General features: G+C 47.3%; 1 protein-coding gene across 4 annotated transcripts in view; it reads right to left on the bottom strand.

Annotated features, from left to right (window-relative positions):
* CTHRC1 (collagen triple helix repeat containing 1) overlaps window positions 1–21,804 on the bottom strand; it is a 300,099-nt gene that overhangs the window by 82,177 nt on the left and 196,118 nt on the right. For 3 of the 4 annotated variants that reach the window (XM_069621469.1, XM_069621470.1, XM_069621471.1), the window contains exon 2: window positions 4,799–4,858. The exons of the other annotated variant lie outside the window; for it this stretch is intronic. In XM_069621469.1, the coding sequence (XP_069477570.1) occupies window positions 4,799–4,858 (60 nt within the window). The remainder of the gene's footprint in view (window positions 1–4,798; window positions 4,859–21,804) is intronic. 4 annotated transcript variants of the gene reach the window in all.

The following is a 21,804-nucleotide window of genomic DNA, read 5'->3' as shown; positions in this document are numbered from 1 at the left end:
AAATTTTAATCGGGCCGCTGACTGTGGTCCGATCACTTATGAGATGTAGCCCTGGGTTTCAGGTGAGCTAAAGGACTTCACATAATAGTTTAATGGCCTTGATGATGTCTTTACTGAACTGGTGTCCCACATTTGGGATATCAGTATTTGGACACATCCCTTAACTGAATTTCATATGGGCCTTTGCTTATGGCAAGCTGCATGTAACCATCCTGCCAACTATTGCTGAAACAATTGATGTTTTGGGTCTCAGTCTCTGCCCAACAAAGCTAGAGGTCAAGTTTAACATGACAGGATTACTTGGCTATGGTCCCCCAAATGAGACCTTTCTGACATTTGACCCAGCGTTTTCTGCCCTGGTGATGGCTGCGTGGATGCATCAAGCCTCCACCTCTGATGTGGACCGGTACTTCAAAAAGAAGCATCGGCTCAATTCTATAGATCCCACACCCCATGCCTGAGAGCCTGGTGCAAAATGTTGGATTCTTTTGTGCACAAAGTGTTTTCTTCAGGTAGCATGGCTTTAAGGGTCGTGACCACCACCTGTGCCCTGGCCAAGTACACACTACTTGTGGAGTGTAATCGCTGAGGCTGCTAACAGTCTCCCCTTGCCAGAGAGGAAATAATGGTGTACCTCCCTGGTCAAAGGGGGGGGGGGGGGTGGGAGCTAGCATGTTAAATTATTCAGTCAGGGTCTGATAGGACTCATTTTGTAGCTAGGGCCATGGGTGCAGGATTTGAAATTTGCAGGCATTCCTGGGTGTAGACACCTAGGTTTTTCCCTGACATCCAGGCCAAGCTTTTTGAAATGCCCTTCAACAGTGACAACCTTTTTGGGGCTAGGGCCAATGAGTCCCTGGAGAAACCAAAGCCTCCAAGGCCACAGCCAGGTTTATCAACAGCCTCTTCGTCAGGTGTTGTTCCCGTCAGACTTTGTATTCCTTTGTTCACTATGACCGGGGCCAGGCACCCTTAGGCAAGCAGATCCTAGTGGTGTGTTCCCAGTCTCCAGTGGGCCAGTGGGGTGGGGTTTAATCCCTGCACACCTGGGAGTGACAGCAAACCTGTCTGATGGGTTTTCCCACCTGAGAGCTATTCAAGGGATTTGAACCCTTAAGGGATGTGAGGACTTAAGGCCTGAGGATAGGTTGCCATGTTTTGTATCAACCAAAGTTGTTGCAATTGTGATTTTCTGAGGCCTAGGAATATGGCAGGGACCAGGGATGAGGAGGTCTGGTGTGAAATAACTCTGTGTCCAGAGAGCAGCAAGAGCAAAATGGGCAAGACTTCCATTTGGCATGCCAGGAGCCTGTTCTAGCTGCAATGTAGGAAATATCAGAAACAACCTTTATGGCCATAACTGCAGGACAGCACCTGGAAACTACAACTCCCAGTGATGCCAAGCAAAAGTACTTGGTGGGAGAACCCCTAGCACAAACGTCGCTTTCTTGTGCTTGAGACTTTGCCCTTAATGGGCGCAATCTCTCAGAGCTCTGTATTCCATTAGGGTTGCAAAGCGGGGCAACTCCCACAAAGAACTTGACTCTTGCTCCACGTGGTATATAGATGGGTTCTGTGGGGGCTGGGGTGGGTTGGGCGACAGTAACAGTTAATTGGATTTTATGAACTAACCAGTTCTTTGATACTCACATTGGCACTGCTAGGATTCAAGGTAAGTCACACCCAGGTGTAGAAGTTAAATGCTTATTGCGCACCTAAAACAGACATAACGGATGAAAGAACATAACACTGTGAACTAACAATGTTTAGAAATGTGTGGCACTAACGTTATGAAGAATGCGTGTGGTTCTCTGGCAGATAATCGCGCTAAGGAGAGGAGCGTGAACCTGGACAGAATTCCTAACACTAGCTTCCTCCTGGCGTAACATAGGCCATTATAGCATATCTTAAAGTTCAGTATCAGTCTGTAATTCAAAGGGTCACTTCTGTCCCCCTTCTTAAATATCATAATTAACACTGATCGCTTCCAGGACGGCGGAGTAGGTCTCTGTGACTTATTAATAGTCATTGAAAAGGCTAAACATATCAGATGGAATGAGAGGTATGCGCAGTATAAGTTCCATTGATCTCATGGGCCTCTATGATGTTTCTTTGTAGATGCATAATTATCAACCTTGTTCCATTGCAGAGTCCCTGGGATGGCATAAAATTGCATAAAAGCATAATTACAGCACCTACTTTCAGTTTTAGCTCGTGAGGAGGCATTTATCCTATAGCGTTTTGCTCTTTAGAGACTGAAATGTTGAGCTGGTAATTAACTGTTCATTGACACTGGAACTGCCAGGCCCTGTGTGAAGAGAAGTGGGAGTGGAAGAAGTAACATGAAATTATTCCGAATGTTTGCAATAGTGGAAGGCGAAGGTGAGCGCGTAGAGCCGTGCTCATTCAGTTTGTTGAAATGGTAGCTATTATTGAAGTGGGTGCACTTTGCCATTTGGACAGCAGAGGGCAACCTAACACTGATAAAATGCATGAGCTGAGTACGGATACATATCTAAGCGTTTTATAAATAAACATAGATATGTTTTGGGGGCAAGTTAAGTGATGATTTCATTACTCTGCTAAGCAAATCAAAGAATGCATGACTCACAGTGTTTAACTGGATGAGGCTAATGCAGCTAGGTAGCAACACCAGGAGGGCTGCTCAAAATAAATTATAACTGCATGAGTAGCAATGCATTGTGATTTAGACATTAATTAAATGTCAGTTTAATATAACTAAGTTTTTGATTGAGAGAGCATCTAGTTGGGCACCGAGAGTGAGATATATGCAAGAGTTGGACAGCAACAATCGCGGTCAAGAGTGAGAGGCATAACTACGGAAGGAGTCAAGAAGCATACTTTTCCTGCTTTCCCCATACCTATCCTAGAATAATCAACCCTAATCCCTGTCCCTGTTTCCCTACCATCCTTAGCCTACCCAACGTTTGGCACTCTAGCCCTCTTTGCCCGTGGGTTTTGCATCACCCTGTGTCAATACTAGCCATGCAAGCTATGCCGAAACCTCTGTGGGGATATTGTATTTTGTGCTGCAAAAGACTGAAAGTATAGTAGATCGGTGTAATCGAGTCACGAGTTCCGAGGCTCTTGTGACCGTAATCTTGTGTGGCATTTCCAGGTAGGGGATGATCTTCCTCAGTATGTGGAGCTAGAAGTGTGATTTCTTTGCAAAGTTGTTAATTTAGGGTTGTGGGGATAGATTATTGTTCAAAATCACCCCAGGTTCTTGACGTGTTCAGAATGGGAGTGTGCTTGATCCATCAAAGGAGTGGTCCAGGTGACAGGTAGTAGGGTTTGGGTAGGGATACCAAAGAACGAGAGGCATTAAGGCAGAGGCCATTGGGGATGGTCCAGTGCTGGATGTCTTGTAAGAATTCAGTGATATGTTGTTTCCATTCCGAGACTCCCGGCTAAGGAGACCCATGCGAGATATCAGCGTATAGTTGGAAAGCATACATAAAGAGACTATCAAATCAGCCAATTGTTTAAGAAGCCTTGAATAGCCATGGTGAAATGATGGATCCTTGGGGCATCCCCCAATGGGCAGGGTGCCCCTAAATAAGCGGTCTTTCAGAAAGTTACAAATTCATTATGAGCGGTTCCGCCAACCATCTGGATTTTAAAACGTCACAAGAGAGTTGGATGATTGATGGTATCGTAGCTAGAGTGTAGGCCAAGGAGATTTACGTCTGTAAGCTGGTTCCTTTCAAGAGAGTTGAGAATTACCTCTCGTGGTGAGACTGGTTTCAGTGCTCCTATTGGGGCAGAAACCAGATCGGTTATTGTGGAGGAGTTTATTCCCTTACCTGTGACTCAAGAGCTCATCAGTGCTTAGTTTTTCAGGATTTTTGCAGTAAAGGGGATGTTTGAAATGGGTCAGTGGGTTTCAGGGAGGTGTTGACCAGCATTACTTTTTGCAAGAAAAGGGTAAATGGTGGCTGACTTGAGAACTAAACCTGGGTGTCAATAGTGTACCACAAAATGAACCCTACTAAGAATTAAATGGAAGCGAATTCTAACACCAAATTGAGGATTGCTTGCCACCTTGAACTTTGATGGCTTCAACCCCACCTTTCTCAAGTGTCAAGTCTTTGGGTTTCTATAAAGATCACCACCTCTCTTTTAAAGAGCACAAAAAGAAGACATTCTGGCGGCTTGGTACTTATGAGCCTCCTTCGTCAGATTAAACAATTCCAGCCTTAAAGTATCTTTTGCTTGTGAATTCCACAACCTCTCCCACATTGACAGGGGTGAAAGTCTGCTGACTGGCTCCCTAACGCTACCCTACTCCACCTAAGTCCAGAACTCCTGATGTCTGGAAAATGCAAATTTGAACGCATCCCCCTCGCACTCCAAGATCTATATTAGCCCCTCCCAGCATGCACCACACTGCACTGTCCATATAAAGAAATGCATATGAGAAACGGGACTATCTAACTAAGAATCGCTCCCTCTAACAATGCTCCTGCACAACCTGCAACAGAAACGTTTTGAAACTAGACGTTCTGCGGGCAAGCAAATCCATGGAATGCTCTCTCCCCTTCCCCTAGACCCTTGCACAGGGCTCCAGACTTTAAAGAGCCCTCCTTGTTGTAAGGTACTTTAACCTTCACCCTTTGACCTCAAATCTTCCCCCTTGCCAAACATCCCCACTTCTGTGTGTTTCCGTCTTAAATGACTGGATTTCCTTTCAGCTATGTAATCATAGAGATAAAAGTGTGTCCATAACCAGTTTGTCCGTGCAACCAAAAAACCCGTAAAGATGTGAAGTAATTACCAAAGAATATTTCACGTGCTCCTCCTCGCTATACTGTTTGTAGTCGGTTGTATTTTTAACCTGCAATAAAAACAAAGGAACTTGTTAGAAAAACAAAAATAACAGGCTCAAGTCATTGGTCGGACATCAACTGTTAGGAACATGTTGATGTTGTATGGTAGCATGCAGGGAGATTTGTATTGCGCGCATTTTCTGTTCTTCAACTTATGTGCTCTACCATACCATGCACTGTCCGATCCAACCTCATTTGTCGGAGAGAACAATGTTGGCTGTGGACAGTGTTCACTTGTAACTGCAAAGAGGTTGAAATGAATTAACTCATCAATCCGTATCCTCTGGAGGCTATGAAGAGCTGGTACTTTGTTACCTTCTTAGCATGTTGGGAACTTCCTCTGCGGGATGTTCCTGGAGTACGGTATCTGTAGGCGGCGACCCAGTTTCAGATTAATGCCATAATCAAGTTTAGAGCCAACAATAGGTTTAGTGATTTCTGCCAGATTGATGTTTACGAGGAATGGGCCAACGAGCCCCGGTACCTTGAGGTAATGGGGGCAAGATCATGTCATGTTGCTGAGCCAGCGTTCCATGGACAAAACAACGTCTAATTTAACAGTCAGGCTTGTCAGTACTGGGAAACCTTGTTTCCCTTAGTCGTGTTACTGTGTTACTACTTGGTTACTTTTGTATCACCTGTGATTACTTTTTATCATTGTGCAATGCAGCTTACACTGCAGTACAATGGGTTGCATTTTTGTTTTGCCCTGGACTAACACTCAGAGGATTTTTGGTTACTCTAGGTGTGCTAAAAGGATAGGCTGGTGACAGCAGTGACTTTTCCCCACTTTTTGGGGCATTTCGTTTTAGCTTTACTGCGTTTGGCTACTGGTCAAACATGGCCGTGCCACGAGATTTTCACAAGTTCTTTTGCCATCTTGTTATTAGCCATCTTTCTGGCCTAAGAGGCCAGGAGAATTCTTATAAGGACTTCCAGTGCATGGAAAAGCAGGAGCTTTTGGCAGGCTACTGGAGGGTTGAGCGTATTTGCTGGCTGGATCTGTCTGACTCCAATCCACAAACTGGTTTCAGTGTGTCTGAGTGGTATGCATGAATGTTCCCGCCAGTGGTCCTGATTAGACCACTTCTGGGGTGTGTATGGGGGCTAGTCCTGCTATTGGCTAGTGGGAGTTTCAGCTCTTACCTGGCTTTTAGGATAGGAAGAGGACCCCTACACCCATTCTTCAGAGATCCTGGAGAAACCTGAAGGAGCCAGGTATCCTATCCAGCTGTGAGACCCACGAAGAGACCTGGGACCCGACTGAAGAAGGCCTGGCAACCAACTTTTGCTGCTGTCCTGGAGGAGCCCTGTCTTGCTTTTGATCTTTAGTAGTCCTGCGAAGGAGCTATGACCCTTGGAGTGGAGGGACCCTCCATTCCCGACGTATGCTCGCTGCCCTGTCAACGGAAGCCTTCAGAAGTGCCCTGGAACCACCTGTTGTCTCTGGGCTGATTGTCTCTCTCCCATATCTACTCCCTTTTGACTGTGCTAAGCCGCATCTGGAAAACAGGATTCTAATGCTATATAAATACCTACAAAATAGGCCCTTCTCTTTCAAAGGGGTTTTAAGCCAGGCTTCTAAAAGAACAGATGGACTCATTTGCCAGGATGCTTTCATTATCCTGTTACTATTGACCAGTTGGATACACCTTCAAAGCTTGGATGATTAGTGGGACACAATTATCTCAGAGGTTTGCCTTACTGTGGTTATATCAGTCTTGTGGTAACCTGTGAATGTGTTTCTTTTTGGTGTACGCCACAGCGGTACATGAAGAAACTGCTATAGAGCGCCAGGGAAAAATAAACAGGGGGGGTTGTTGTTATTAGGGTACCTATTAAACTGGGACCTGGCTTTGGGAAGCAAATAAGTGCTTTACAAGTCATACAGGAAAGGACACGATGACGGAAGCAGAGATACAAGGGGGTAGGGAGCCAACAATGGAGAAGGAGGAGGGTGGGCCATTTGGCAGCAAGGAAGGCTCGGTCTCCAGGTTTGGGCATACCCGTTCCAAGGGGCAATTTAAACAAAACCAGAAGGTGATGGGTGGGAGGTTTTGAATTAACCATAACCAAGGACACTGCTCAGGGACATCCTCCAAACCATTTATTTCAGCCTGTGAAGCCATTGAAGAAGGGGAAGATCATATGAAAATCAGGCTCTGTTCAGCCCAAACTGCTAGCTCACATCTCTTCTGCGTGAGACCACAGGCAACCACAGATATGTTTCGGCTTCATTGGGCATCATCAGTGAGTTGTAGCTTAGGTCGGTAGGGCCAGGAACCTCGGGAGCCATGCCTGGGCATAACCGTCCCACTCAGGGTGACTTAAGCAAACCCAAAAGGTCAGTGATGGCTGGTGATTTGTTTACTTGGAGGGGTATAAATATTTCCCCCAAATATGCCAGAGCGACCAAATGTTGAGAGAGAGCCTCAACCAATCAAGGGGGGATTTGGGTGTGTTATCCCCTTGAGAAAATGTTTTGAATAAGGGGTAAAATGTTGAGTGAAAAAGTGGGTAGAAAGCCAGAAGGTTTGCATTTGGTTTTGTTGTGTAATGCATGAAAATATCCGATAGATGGAAGACACAGTGAACAGGAACATTTCCGAATGCATTTTCATGCAGGCTCTGCCTATACATTTCTATGCTGGCTGCACCAATATATGCCAGTATTCCCATATTAGAACATACTCATATTTGCTTTGCACATAATGCCAGTAATGATACTAAAATAAATCATCATGGCCATGCTGGTATATGACAGTATATACAATACAAACATACTCCTGTTTGCTTTCCATTATAAATGGCATGCCACGATATGAACACATTTCCAAACTGCCTGCATCAAAAGCCCAGTCTAGCCATGTAATAACACATCATGCTTTTTTAAATCATAGATGCCCAGTAAAAATGTCATGCCAAAAAGCCAGCTAGAGTGGCTGCACCAAATGCCAGGTTAGCCAAATAATAACATGTATCATGCTTGCTTTATCAAAGATACCCAGTAAATAAATGTCATGCCACCCTAAAAAATGGCTTAACTGGATGCATAAAAATGGCATTCTTGCCACGCACTGCCTCCCAGGGAACACAGCAGAAGCCCTTCGGCCCTTGCACCACATGAACAGGAAGCAAGAGTGCTTCCTAGTTCCTGCACTTTCATGCAGGGGCCAGAGGGTTTCTGATGAACCACCCCAGTCTGTCTGAGTTTGCTGTGAGGTGTGCAGATTCAGAGGTGCAGTTCCCCAGCCTGCGTCTCCAATGGGTCATGGAAGGCTGGGGAAGCAAAACTCCCCTGGCCTTACATGGTTCATTATACATGCGTGCTGGGGAACATACAGCCAGCCCAGAGGCACTCTTTCCTCAGCTGTGGAAAGCACGTTAGAGAGCACTCCATGTTTACACTGAGCTTGCACCAATCATCCATAATAGTCAACAGTACTGGCGGGAAGGCTCCCCCTCGCACCCTTATGGACGAGCCACCACTTCAAAAGGCGATGTCTGGAAGGTTTTGTTTTAGTCATAACCACGGGCAGAGCTCTGGTCAACCCTCCAGAGAGGTCAAGGCGAACTATGAGGCAAAGATGCCCAACATTGAGGAGGTGAAGGCTATGGTCCATCACCTTGATTGTAGCTGCTTCAGTGCTATATCTGGGACTGAAGTCAGATTGGTAGGACTGAAGGAGGTTGTTGTCTTTGTTGTCTTGGAGGAGTTACGTGGCTACTGCTTTCTCAAGGAAGGGAAGGTGGGTGAAAGGAAAATACTTGCAGATGCGATAGTGGTCCAGTGTTGGTTTCTTGAGAGCAGGAGGATTTGTCCAGTCTTGAGGATTGTTTGTTAAGGGAGGGGTGCTTCAGTCAAAGGGTCTTGAGAATGGAGGCAGGTGTCGTCCATGTACAATGTGGTATTGAAGGATCCTAGGGTGGCAATGAGGTCTTCCATAGTGAGTAGTCCATATAGTGGTTATTTTGTGAGATGGGATGGGTAGTGAGGTGTCAGCTGTGGCATTGGTGTCTATGTGTTGGGAATCTTGCTGATCTTATTCATGAATAACTGGTGGTGGTGGTGGATCTTTCGATTGAGTGCAGCATGGGTGGGTCAGGCAGAGGGTTTATTCAATGCTTGATGGCTTTGAAGGGTACTCTGCTTTCATTGTCGACCTTGGCTTTGGTGCTTTGGTAATAGTTGGCCTTGGCAGTGGTGATCAGTCATCTGCATGTAGCACAAAGTTCCTTGAGCATGGCGAGCTTGGATGCATTGCAGGATGTTCACTTAGGCCCTTATTCACAGAGTGTTTTCCAATGGGGTTTTGCCATTACAAAATGCTTCTGTGAATTAGGCCCTTAGTCTTTTCTTATTTTCTAATGGTTCTTTTGTTGAGGTCGAGTTCCTTAGTGTACCAACGTGCATTTTGTGTAACTCTGCAGAAGGTTTAGGCTTGAGGGTTGATTGTTCCACTTAGGCATGGCGGTTGATTTTGGTTGTGAGGGTGGTGTGGAGTTACTAGAGAAGCAAGTCGCAGTCCTGGTTCATCTGAGGCAGATCAGCTCATGTGGACAAGGGATTCAATAACAGACTCCACTGGGAAGTTCTTGAATGGTCTGAAGTCTTGTTTGCTGGGATTCCGATGGGAAGGTTGATGTGACTGTGACGTGGTTCATTTGCACGACCTCAGAAGGGGAGTGATTAACAGTTGGGCAGGTGAAAATGAGGTATTATTTTACTATGGGCTTTTATATAGTCATCATTTCACTTTTCAGCCACTACAGACCACTTAGTTGGTTAAGGTAAGGGTTGGTAGCATGAAAGATCTGGGATGTACTGAGGTTCAGAAGTCCAGTCTTGTCTTGAGTGATTGCCATAGGCAAGGTTGCTGCAGAATACCCTAAGATAAAGTTGCAGACTTTGACTGCAACTAAATTTGGTTTGTCTAAAGCTAAACCAGTGGATGGTGTTTTTAAAGCAGTTAAGGACAGAGTTGTGCATATGTTTTCAGCGTGTCTGTCTTCAACTTTGGGGAATCCCATAGCATCAGGGGCCAAAGAATAGGTTGAAAGACATCTCGAATGTTATGAATTCCACTGGATTGAGGGGAAAGGTTTTCAGGAGTGTGGAGCACTGTACATGGAGGGACCTCCCCCCCTGCCTCACGTGTACTTAGCCAGTTGAATGACTAGAGGTTAGTGATGCTGATCTTCAGTGTCTTTGTGGCGTCTAAAATCAAGGACCTAGGAGGAGTATTCAAAGAACCGACTCTGAAGTGCCTAGCCTATTAGGCAAAGTGTTTTGAAGTGGATTCTTTCCTCAAACAAAGGCTACTGCAATCACTTCAGGGCTGAGCTGATGTAATCCAGGCATAGCTTCTAGGGGCAATGTACTGAGGTCCTGTTACTGCATGTTGCGATGGTCCAGGAGGAATGTTAGCAGTGCAAGCACCAATGCAATGCAGGATGGCAATGTGAGTAGAGGAAGAATTGCCCCTTAGGAGATACACTTAATTGGGGACCTTTTTGGTGAGCCAATTAATCTGAGGGTTAAAGGGCAGCACTTCATGAAATCCTTGTAAACTGAGTACTTTCTGAAGGAGCTATTGCAAAAGGCCAGCTGACTGGAAGGCTGGTTCTGTCTATCAAGCTTGGCATAGGGTCTGATCCCTGCTGTCACCGCAGGACAGGTTAGTTCCATTTTGTGGTTGGTCGTGTTGAAGGCAGCAGAGTGATCCAGTAAGAGAAGGGGCACATGCCTGATTTTGGACTTGTGCCGAAAGGAGTTCCTCTGTCATCTTTAGAAGAGCTGTTTCGGACCCCAGGCCGGGATGGATAGTCTATTCTCCTTGTTCAGCCGCAGGGACAAGGAGCTTAATGTGTACTCACAGTAAATAGCCTGACTGACCACTTTCAAGAAAGAGTACATCTGGTCCAAAAAAAGGGGGGCGAGCGTGTACCTTCCATTTGCATCTAAGAGTTCATGTAAGGAGGTTATTATGAGTCAGGCCGTGATTGTTTTACCAACTCAAGGGGTAGTGACGTCATGAGGCAGTCCAGGAGACAATATGTGATATATGCTTCTATGAGGAAGCGTCAAACATTTTTGACCAACAACCAGGTTTCCACAAATTGTGTCGTTTTTTTCTTTTTTTTTAATCCACCTCCTTACAGTTCATAGGTGAGGGGTTGGGGATCCCCGTACTTCTCCTTGGCTCCCCTCCTTCTTGCCCCACTATAGTCCCCAGAACCCATACGGTTCAGGGGGAATCCGTAATTCAGCCATTTGGCTCTTTTTCATTTACAGGGAGGATTGCTCTTTTTGTAGCCTATTCTGCGGAAAAAATCTGCAGGAGTGTGAGGTGCAAGACCTCAACCAATGTCCTCACGATTTGTTATTCCCACCAAAAGGTGGAGGTTAACATTTGAACAACTTTCTCACTTTATTGTACCCAATGAATGTCCATCTTTCAAACAGGGGTACACAAGTTTTTCATAGTTCTGAAACATAACGTACAGGTTTCATGAAAGTCTGCATACAGCTTTACCGGTTTGGTGGTAGCGTCCCGGAGAGGGCCCGAATCCCGCAAGCAGCCATGGTAATAACTGCATAATGAAATCCCAAAATACAAACCTGCAAAACGCAATGCAGGATTGCGCGCGCCGTCTCCCAGGAACAAGTAATGGTTCCGCAGGACAGGGAAGAACTTAGTTTGCCTTCAAGCTGGCAAGTGGATCTTAAAAGGAAAGCACACACGGCCAGGCTTTGACTGACCTGCAGGGCAGCAGGGCGATGCCCGACGGGCCGGCCCAACATGCCAGTGTGGGCCAGTATGTTATGTCATTTGGCATTTATATAGCGCTCTATATATCATTGGTATGATATGATTCATTTCTGCTCTCTGCAGCTGGTAGCTTTGACCAATATCCCTGACCAGGGGTTCTGTAAAATGCACTATTAATCGGCACCTCTCAGTGCCATTCATGTGTAGTGAAGCCGCCTTCTATGTATATTCATTTCCATTTGACAAAAACAACCAGTACCCCGGCTGCCTGGCCAGGTATCCATCACTAAAGCAATAATAAGCACACGCTTCACTGGCCAGGCAGCGAGGCCCAAGGGAGGGCCTTATAACGCCAGGCCATGGCACCATTACCGGCTGGTGTAGCCTGTGAAAAGGGCGATTATTGCCATCAGCACCCTCGAGGCAACCGCTTGGGGTGCTAAGAAGTACAAAAGGAACAGAAATGTGGAGGGGCGAGAAAGGTTGTGGAAGTAGAAGAACGTCGTGACTCATTGTCATGGCGAATGTGGGAGGCAGTGGTGGTAGCTGCGGCACGAGGATGTGGTAAGGTAAGGGAATGGCAGGTGGGGGAAGGCAGGACTGGAAGCAGACGGCTGGGCGGGGGGGGGGGCTTGGGCAATAGGAGACAGTCGCCTAGGGTTGGCAGGGGATGTTGTGCACAGATGGCCGCTTCATGCGAACTCTGGCTTGGATGGTGATATTCAGCCCAGGTTTGAGCAACCTGATTGGCTGATCCGCCCAAGGGTGTTAATAAGTAATGAAAGAGAATTTCTTGATTCAGTCCGGATCCGGGCCGCCGTGTATCACTACGGCTCGTGCAGCATTGGGGGGTGACCGTCGCCGATCTTCGTGACGCTGGTTCGGCTGCGCGTGCGCAGAAGGCAGGGCTCGGCAGACAGGCCCTGAGGTCATGGCGAGCCTTTGCAGTGCGCTTTTCGCTGGCTGCTGCTAGACTTGCGCTTGCGCGGCCTCTGACTGGGCCTGCAGCGTCTGCTGCACCTGTCCATTAGTGGAACAGGACGTTTCCTAATAGGCACGTTTCACACGCAGTCATTTTCAACATGCCGAAGCAGGCCCAAGTCATGAAAAATGAATTGAGGCCAATATACCCGTCTCTTTTTCTTATTGCTGTTTTTCTTATGATATCCCATGCTCCCTCTACCCCCCTTCTTGTCTTGTGGCGCCTGGAAACACTTGTGCATAGATGCCATACAAATGCCCAATAAATAAATAAAAATCAAGAAAGAACGGAACGATATAGGCATTAAAAAAAAAGATCTTGGATGTTTCGTCGTTCTCAAAACACATTGGGCCGATTCATGGCATTTTTTGCACTGTTCAAAGTGACTGCTGAAAAGTCAGTGCATAGTCATTTTCACTTTGCACTGACTTAGCACTGCAAGAATACACTTTGCACAGTTCCATGAATCGGGGTTGGCTCGGCAGTGCAAAGTCACTTTAAACAGTGCAACAATTCCATGAATCCGGCCCTTTATCGTCATGGTAAGAAGGCTTACAACGTGGGCGGCACATACAAACATTGCATATTATACACAATAAAAAAAATATATATAACCCAAACAGTAAAATGTACTAGATAGATTAGTTTAGAAACAGAAACTCACATGCCCCGCCAGGATCCAGCTGCTCCGGGCTTAACCCATCATCTGGTACCCGGGATGATGCATCTTTAGAAGCCCGTGCGGCTTCTCCTTCGCACTTTGTCTGGGGCTTCACTGGGAGGAGTGGGGGTCTCGCTGCCTAACACTGGCCAAGACCATTTCCATGCTCCTGAGGGCCTTACACAAATACTGGGCCAGCGGGGCTCCTCGGCTAAACTGATCCCGGCCCATGAACAGATTGGGCCTCATTACGAGGTTGGAGGTACCCCCAAACTCGGGTCCGGCACCAGGTCCCGTGAAAGGAGAATTACCAGGCCATTCCGACCTTGGAGGGCCCGGTAATTTCCCTTTCACGGGACCCGGAGCTGGTATGTCCCCATTCCCATTTGAGCCCCCATAGGGCTCAATGGGGAGGATGGTAGCAGCGGTACTACCGTTGCTACTATCCTGGTCTGACCAGGCGTCCAGAGCAGCACCGGCAAGCAAACTCGTAATGTTGCGGCATGGCAACAACGGCGTCAGTAGCACTACCAGCGCCATTGTTGCCTTACTGCAACAGTCATAATGAGGCCCATTGCCTTACACCACCTAGCACTATATGCCTCATAGTGTGGATAAAAGGGGTTACACTGGGCAACCGTCTTACAGCATATAGTGCCCTACACATATTAAGGGCCGGAGCGCAAACCCTTTGCCCAAACAAAGGTCACTCTAGCCAGTGGAAGGCAGCCGAGCAGAGGTTGTAGGTGCAAGAGCCTGGCAGGGAATCCTATAAGGTGTCACAGAAAATGTGATGCACGATTGTTACTACTCGTTTTTTACAAATCTGAGTCCGAATTCAGCAGTAATTAACTCGAATCTTTGATCGGTATATCAGCAATGCGGAGAACATCTGACATTTTAATATGGTGGTGGCAAACGCAAAATGTATGAAGCACTGGTTTTCCTGCAGTGGCATAGACATGGTATAGTGTGGCCCACTCTCACTGTCCCTTCTGTACACATCCAAGCTGTGTTCAGAGCTGTTCCTGACAACTGAGCAGGGTGCATGTTTGATTCCCAAAAACAATTAAGAGTTTTTCTCAAAAACATGGACTTTTTTGTGAGCTGCAAAAGTGTTGAACCCTATGCACAAAACCAAGTTGCATGCTTGTGTCCATAACATGGCTACAAGCAGGTGACTATCACACAGGTACAATGGTGCCTAACAGTTTGGCAATAATAACCATTACAGCTGGTGGCAATCTGAAGAAATCATCCCAATACCAGCAATGCTACTCTACCAGTGGTAACTGGCTTTGACCTTGCTGGGTGTGATCCCACTGCATATTTTAAATGTTACTGTTCTTGATATGTTTTTAATTCTTTCCTTTGCAGGCATCGGGTTCACTGGAGCCTGCAGCGTGCTACTGGGCGCTGTTTTAGGTGTAATGGCCACAGCAGGGGGGACTACCTTAAAGGAGAGATGACCTTAAGGCGTGGACGGAAGTAGGCAGCATGGGGAGAAGAGAGGAAGAGGAGGGGCTAGTAGAGCCTGAGAGAATTGTGTATGATGTAGAGGGAAATAAAGGAAGGTTGCAACCGTACATGACTCCGTATTGTATATGGCCCTAGGCACAAACCATCCAGATGCATAATGTACGACCCAGCTAGAATGGGCCACAATAACTGCCGATGAGGAGAACCGCACCCACATTTGCCCAAACGATTTCTAAAGAGATTCCCGCCGATCCCAGCATCCTAATGCATAAATAAGAGGTACTCTGCCCCTCGGCCAATCCCGGAGTCCTAGGAAGTTTTGCCGATCCCAGCGTCCTGTGAGAAATCGCCGATCCCGGCATCCTGTGGAAAATCGGTGATCCCGGCATACTGTGCAAAATCGCTGATCCCAGCGTCCTGTAGAGAAACTGCCGATCCCGGCATCCTGTGGAAAAAGAACAGCCGATCCCGGGATCCTGTGAAGAAAAAAAAATCTTATCCCGGCATTCCATGAATTCCTGCCGATCCCGGCATCCCGCAAGGCAGCGGCACACATCGTTCTACAAGGTACGGAGGAAACTAGCTCTCCGCCAGCCCCCAGCAGAGACTACACGCAGTCAGGTGTTGCATTCTTTACACCGCGCACTGCCGTTTTCCGTGACTTGCAGCTGTCTGCCATTGGTTGCAGAGTCAGTACACGGCTGCCCGCTGCTCCAGCAGGGGATTCGCTGGGGGCAGTGGAGTAACTTTGCTGAAAATGTTGGAGAGACAGGGGTGGAGTGGAGGGAGGGCGGGTGGTGGCTCTTAGTTATCGTTTCGGCCAAATTGTTCGATAAAATTTGGTGGAATGGTAGATTTGACTGAATTTGGTCAATACCATTAGTTCGAAGCCGAAGATACTGAGCATGAAGAGCTGGGGTTGGAGTGTCCCCCGCTTCCTCAGCATTGGTGGCAGGGGACCCAACAAAAAAAAGAAGAAAAAGGGACCCAGCAGCGTCAGATCCGACCTCCGTAAGATGGAGGGGCGCTTCAAGGTACAGGAGAGGCGGCAGATGGAGAAAAGGTAAGCGGGGGGGGAGGGTTATGGGTGTACTGGCGGTTTGGGGGGACATGGGTTTGGTTTTTTGTGCCGAGGTAAAAACGTATTCGCAGTGAAAATGACTATGGTCAATTTTGCTGTGATTTTGTACTGAGGTCAAACAACCTAAAACCCTGAGGGATAACACTAGACTACTACACCACAAGAGTCCATTGCTGATGCTCTGTTATAACTCTCATAAGACTGTTGGCCTATCTTTAAAATTCAATTGGGCCTCCACACATCTCTAGCCGGCCTGCCATGCACCCAGTGACACAACATAACAATCACAAACTTCATTCCAATAGAACATACAAACAATGCATTATTTATCATTCATTCAGACACAAAAGTCAACACACATATGCTTGCATACACTCTCACTCACACACAAATGCACTCAGCACCTCCATTGACATACACTGTGTGCACACAACATTTATATGTACGGATACAATAGCAAATGAAAACAGTGGCGCAACGTCCATTGAGCAGACCAGACTTTATCTCCCCCTGATCCCTGAAATTTTGGGCTAAGTTGACTTGACCTAGCTGAACTGTAAAGCCATGGCCCAAAGGAACAGATTCACTGGTATGTCAGCAATTCCCTTGATTTTTCATTTCATTCAAAGGCAAAAGCCTTGGTTAATGCAGTGCAGTGGGTGACCAAGTATACTTGGTATCCATTTTTAAATGCCATATATCTCCAAACCTGGGTTGTGCACAGCAACTTATATATGTAGGTGCTGATAGATATGTTCTATAAGATTCTGACTGATTAAAATTAAGGTATGTTTTCCTATGTTCAAATGGCTCCAAGCAGTGGAGTACCAAGAAGGAGAGGCAAGGGGGTGGGGGGGCAAGCTGCCACCCGTGGCTCTTTTAAGAGCCAGACTGGGACATTTGTCGTTGGGACACCTCTCCCGTTCGGCACATCAAAGTGGGTGCCCAATGGCAAAGGTGTCCCGCTGGCAGGACAATGTGTGCTGAGCAATTCCTGATCAGCATGCTCATTGTCCTGGCAGCAGGACACCTTACCCGTTCCGAATGGTAGAGGTCTCCCGCTGCCAGGACAATGTCACAAGGAGCTCCGGGCAGCAGAGGGTCCTCACGTTGCTCTGTATCAACAGAACATTACAATGTGAGTGATTAGGCACTGATGGGAGGGAAGGGGGTACTATTAGCGGGAGCCTTTGTCCCATTAGAAATGTGAATGGGAGGGAGTGAGCAGAAGTGAGAAGGGTGCATAATGTTGCATGCTTTATGAAATAATGACTATGGGCCTCATTACACGGATGGCGGTAGGGATTTACCGGTACCAGTAAATCCCTACCGCCTTACTACGAGGTCCCTTTGCGGGTTGGGGGATTTAACGCCTGCTTTTTGCAGGCGTTAAAATCCAACCCGCTAAGGGACCTCGGAGCTAATTACGGCACCGCAAAATTGCAGTGCCGTAATTAGCGCCTTCCCCATTCCCATAGAGCCCTATGGGGCAGAAATGGGAATGGGGAAGGGCAATGGCGGAAGGGGGATTTACCGCCCCTCCAACCTTGGAATGGGGCGATAAATCCCCTTTCCGCCAAGGCGGTGCCGGTATTTTACCGGCATGAGCCATGGCGCTAATAGCGCCATGGCTCACCGCCTACCGTGTAATGAGGCCCTATGGCTTTAAAACCCAAGGGGGATTTGTTAGGCTCACATTAATCTACATGATGCTATTGTGACTTTGCATGCAGAATGGGGAGAATAAAACTAAAGCCATACTCCCATTGCTCAACATATTTCTATGACAATGTATATAGTGTATGGTTAGTTTACTATGAAAGGCTAGTTTATTATGTAATGTGGTTTGCTTCCAAGGCATTGCTATAAATAATGATTTAAGCACATGAAATGTAAAGAAAAGCCTTAATCAATATCTATATCAACTTAACCTGGAAAGATGCGCTTGGTCGCTTAAATTGTCCACATCCCAGTTTCACCATTTAACCAAGTGCGTGACCCTGGGCAAATCATTTAATCACATTGGGCCTCATTACGACCCTGGCGCTAAGGGGTCTGCGCCAGCGTTAGCTGCGCGGACCCCTTACCGCCAACTACGAGTTCCTGGAGCGCCATGGTCATTTTTCCGCCCGCTTTTTGCGGGCGGAATAATCCATGGCGCTCTGGGACCTTGGTGTTAATTACGCCACCGTATTTTACGGTGGCGTAATTAACTCCTTCCCCACTCCCATTGAGCCCTATGGGGCCGAAATGGGAATGGGGAAGGGTAAATGGGTCAATGGGGACTTACCGCCCCGCCGACCTCGGAATGGGGCGGTAAGTCCGCCATCCGCCATGGCGTAAAGGGACTTTGCGCCATGGCCGGAAAGTCCGTCGCTGGCGGAAAAAATCCGCCAGGGTCGTAATGAGGGCCATTGTGCTTTATCTGCAGCTCTGTAAGTGACTCTGATTCACTTGAAAGCTTATGTTAATGTATCATGGTATGATAATGGAAAAGCCTAATGACTATAGAGTTGCTCCACATATAACAAAAGTGCCATTTAGGCATTTTGCACCACAAGGTTATTTGTCACTTGGCTTATTTATGGCAACTTATTCTAAAGTCACTTCCATGGTGCCTCCAAGTATCAAGGACTGATGATGCGCCTTGCAATGTCCTTTTCTGTGAAGTCACTTCTGTTGGTGCAATCCATAAAACAATTAGGAAGTGTGCATGTATTTTGCCATGGAGGGCTTGGACAGAGCTCTAATAGATGAGTTTCCTGCATCTGGAATGATCCTGCAGTTTTATTTTTGTTGTTGTGTGTTAAAATGCCACCTTCCACTAATGTTACCAAAAAAGTAGATTGGGGCAGGGGTCCTAAAAGTGTGCTTTTAACACAAAATCCCATACGGTTCCTTCTGTGCACCTAGAGCAAAAACTGCTTAACAAAAGTTCACCATGTTTGGAAGGCGTATAGCACTCAAATTAATTTCACAGAATTTGCAGAGTACGACAGTTTTGGGTCACAAGTTTTCTCAGCTTGACACTTTCCACTCTACTTGGGGAGGGCGCACCTTCTGCCAACTTCATTTTGAAATTAGGATGGTGGTGCTTTAGTAGCATCTGAAAAGTGGCAAGACTAATTTTAGAGGCATGGCAGAGCTGTGGCTTGCCACAGAGAAAGCATCATTTGTTATTGTTAGTGTGTCTTCGTACCTGGGACCTTAATGTGTACTGTGAGCTCTGCTCACATTGTCCAAATGTGACACACACCCTTACTAGGGTCAGCCTGCATCCCAGCCACCCAACAAACATACACAAACACAATTAAAAATTATATTTAAAAAAAGCCATGAGCCATGCAGCGAATCCCGGCCCTGAATGTGTTGCAGCGCATCTGCCAGGCATCTCAGCATTATGTAATGAGACAGCGCAAGCCTTGCTGGGCACCCCAGCCGGGCTTGCACTGTCCAATTACATAATTGATGATTGTGGCCCCCATGTCCTCCCTCCAAAAGTTGGGGGGGGACAAAAAGGCATGCGACAGAAGTTGGGGGGACAAAACCCTCTGTCCCCCCCTGTAATTACGCCCATCGCTGGGGGAAATCCTCCACCCGAACCCCGCCCTTCCAAACTGGCATCTAGGGGGAACGCGCCGCTCCGCTCAAAAGGGGGGGAGGCACATCCGACACACTGTCTGATGGTGAGGGACTTGCTCAGGTGACGGGGGTTGTAAAAATGACAGAGGAAGCAGACACAAACACTCAAGTTTTTATCTCTGGATCAAGAGCGCCAGTAGGAGTCCCGACTGTGTGTGCGAGGCCAGAGAAGCTCTCAATTGCTGGTAGTCACATGGGATGTATACCCAGAGGACCTTCTGAGCCACATATTAAGAGATACTTTGGCCATCTTGGAAACAGATCACAAGGTAGACTGTCAAGAAGTAAAAAGACTGGGGGTAGGATAGTTCAGAGTGATGAAGTGGCCAAGAATGGTGCTGAGACCATGCATAAATACCTTTTCGATGAGAGACCTTTGAAATGTAAGTCTACGCCACGAGGGAAATATCATGAAAATATATATATATATATATATATATATATATTCATGAAAATATCTTCAGCAGGAGTAAAAACAAAACACTCCTGAAGCAGAAGTATCCAGCGGTAACTCGGTACAATAAGAAACATACTGTCCAGCACAAAGGAAAGATGACCAAACAAGAGACGGGAGGGCGGACAAGTGCGGGCGGGGGTAACTGCTGAGAGATGTCATTCTCATGGGGTCATTGACCAAGTGCAGTAGCAATGGGGCAAGTGCAGGCCCTGAGGCAAGTGCTGGAGGACTGGCGAGGGTGTCAGGGACCTGCGATATTCTGAGGTACGCCACCAGGCAGCCAGTCTGCATGCTGTGTGCAAAGGGAGCAGAGAGGGATAGAGCGGAGAGAGAGGTTAGCAGGGCAGAGGGAGGAAGAAGGAAGAGGAGAAGATGAATGTCAAGGAGTTTCAGGAATTTAAGGAGATCAGGCTCAAGATGAAGGTCAGCAGGGAGGCTGTTCCAGAGGGAGGCCCGTGCTGAGGATAAAGCTCTCCCTACAAATCTCTGCTTAGCGAACCGGCTCACTCGCAGAAGGTTGGAGGTAGATGAGCAGAGGGCTCGGGAGGGACAGTATTTAGGAAGGCATTGATGCAGATAGGTGGGCCCAGGCCACAGAAAGCTTTTTGGCCAATACAGAGGGCCTTGAACTTGATCCTTGCAGCCACTGGGAGCCAGTCGAGGGTTTTCAGCACCAGAGAGATACGATCCCTGGGCTTGAGGCCAAGGATAAGTCTTGCGGTTCTGTTCTGGATGAGTTGCAGAGGGCGCAAAGCAGAAGCATGGAGGTTGAGAAAGAGGCTGTTGCAGTAGTCCAGTCTTTGAGAGAACCAGGGCTCTGGAGACAGTGAGCCTCTGGGGGAAGGTGAGAAAAGGAAGAGTATCTCTGAGGAGGTATAGTTGCTAGTTGGACTTTTTAGAGATTCTGAAATGTGAGTGGAGAAAGAGAGAGTGGAGTCAAAGATGACCCCAAGGTTTTTTGCCTCGCAGGTGGCTGCGGGCGCAGGGCCAAGGGAGGCCGGCCAGAGTGAGAGTGGGAAAGCGGGAGCAGGAGTCCCAATACGGACGATCTCAGTCTTACTGGCCTTGAGGCAGAGGTTGTTTGCAGCACACCATGACTGAATTGCAGATAGACAGTCAGATATGAGCGAGGTAGAGGAGGTGGCTGAGGGTAGCCTGAAGGAGAGTTGCGTGCCATCTGCATAACACTGGAAGTTAGAGGTGAAGCTGCTAATCACACGTGCCAGGGCAGCCATGTAGACATTGAAGTACCAGGGGGATAGGTTAGAACCCTGGGTGACGACACAGGTTGAAAGAGTGATAGTAGAGAGAAAGGACCCAAGTTCTACCTGGGATGGCTGGTCAGAAAGGAAGGAGAGGTATCTGGTCTTTGCATCGAATGCCATTGCATCTAATGCCATTGCATCATAATGTTTCCATCTAATAAATTAAACCGAAGGAGATTAACCACGCCAGAGCCTGACCTGTGATTCCTAGGGTGTCACGGAGATGTGCAATCAGGATGTTGTGGTTTACCATGTCAAAGGCAGAGGAGAGGTCAAGAAGAATGAGGACAGAGGGAGTGGTAGTGTCAAGATTTGAGAGCAGGTCTTCACTGGTGTTCAGAAGAGAAGTTTCCGTGCCTCTGGATGCTCTAAAGCCAGACTGATGGTCATGGAGGAAACCAGCAAATTCAGTGTGGAGGGTGAGCTGAGATAGCCAGTGTGATGCTGGAAATGCATCAGAGGGACAGGGCCTCTGAATCCTTGTCCTTTACTGCTTTTTATCGTGTGTTCTGTCGTGTTTACTGCCCAGGAGTCCATGTGGGACTCCTGGCAGTGCAGCTCTCTCTTTTGGTTTGGTGAACAGACCCATGGGATACCCTTGTGGCACCCATGGG

This window comes from Ambystoma mexicanum, chromosome 5q (genome assembly GCF_040938575.1).
Source record: "Ambystoma mexicanum isolate Mex_15411 chromosome 5q, UKY_AmexF1_1, whole genome shotgun sequence".
Lineage (NCBI taxonomy): Eukaryota > Metazoa > Chordata > Amphibia > Caudata > Ambystomatidae > Ambystoma > Ambystoma mexicanum.
This window is presented reverse-complemented; position numbering and strand designations above follow the sequence as displayed.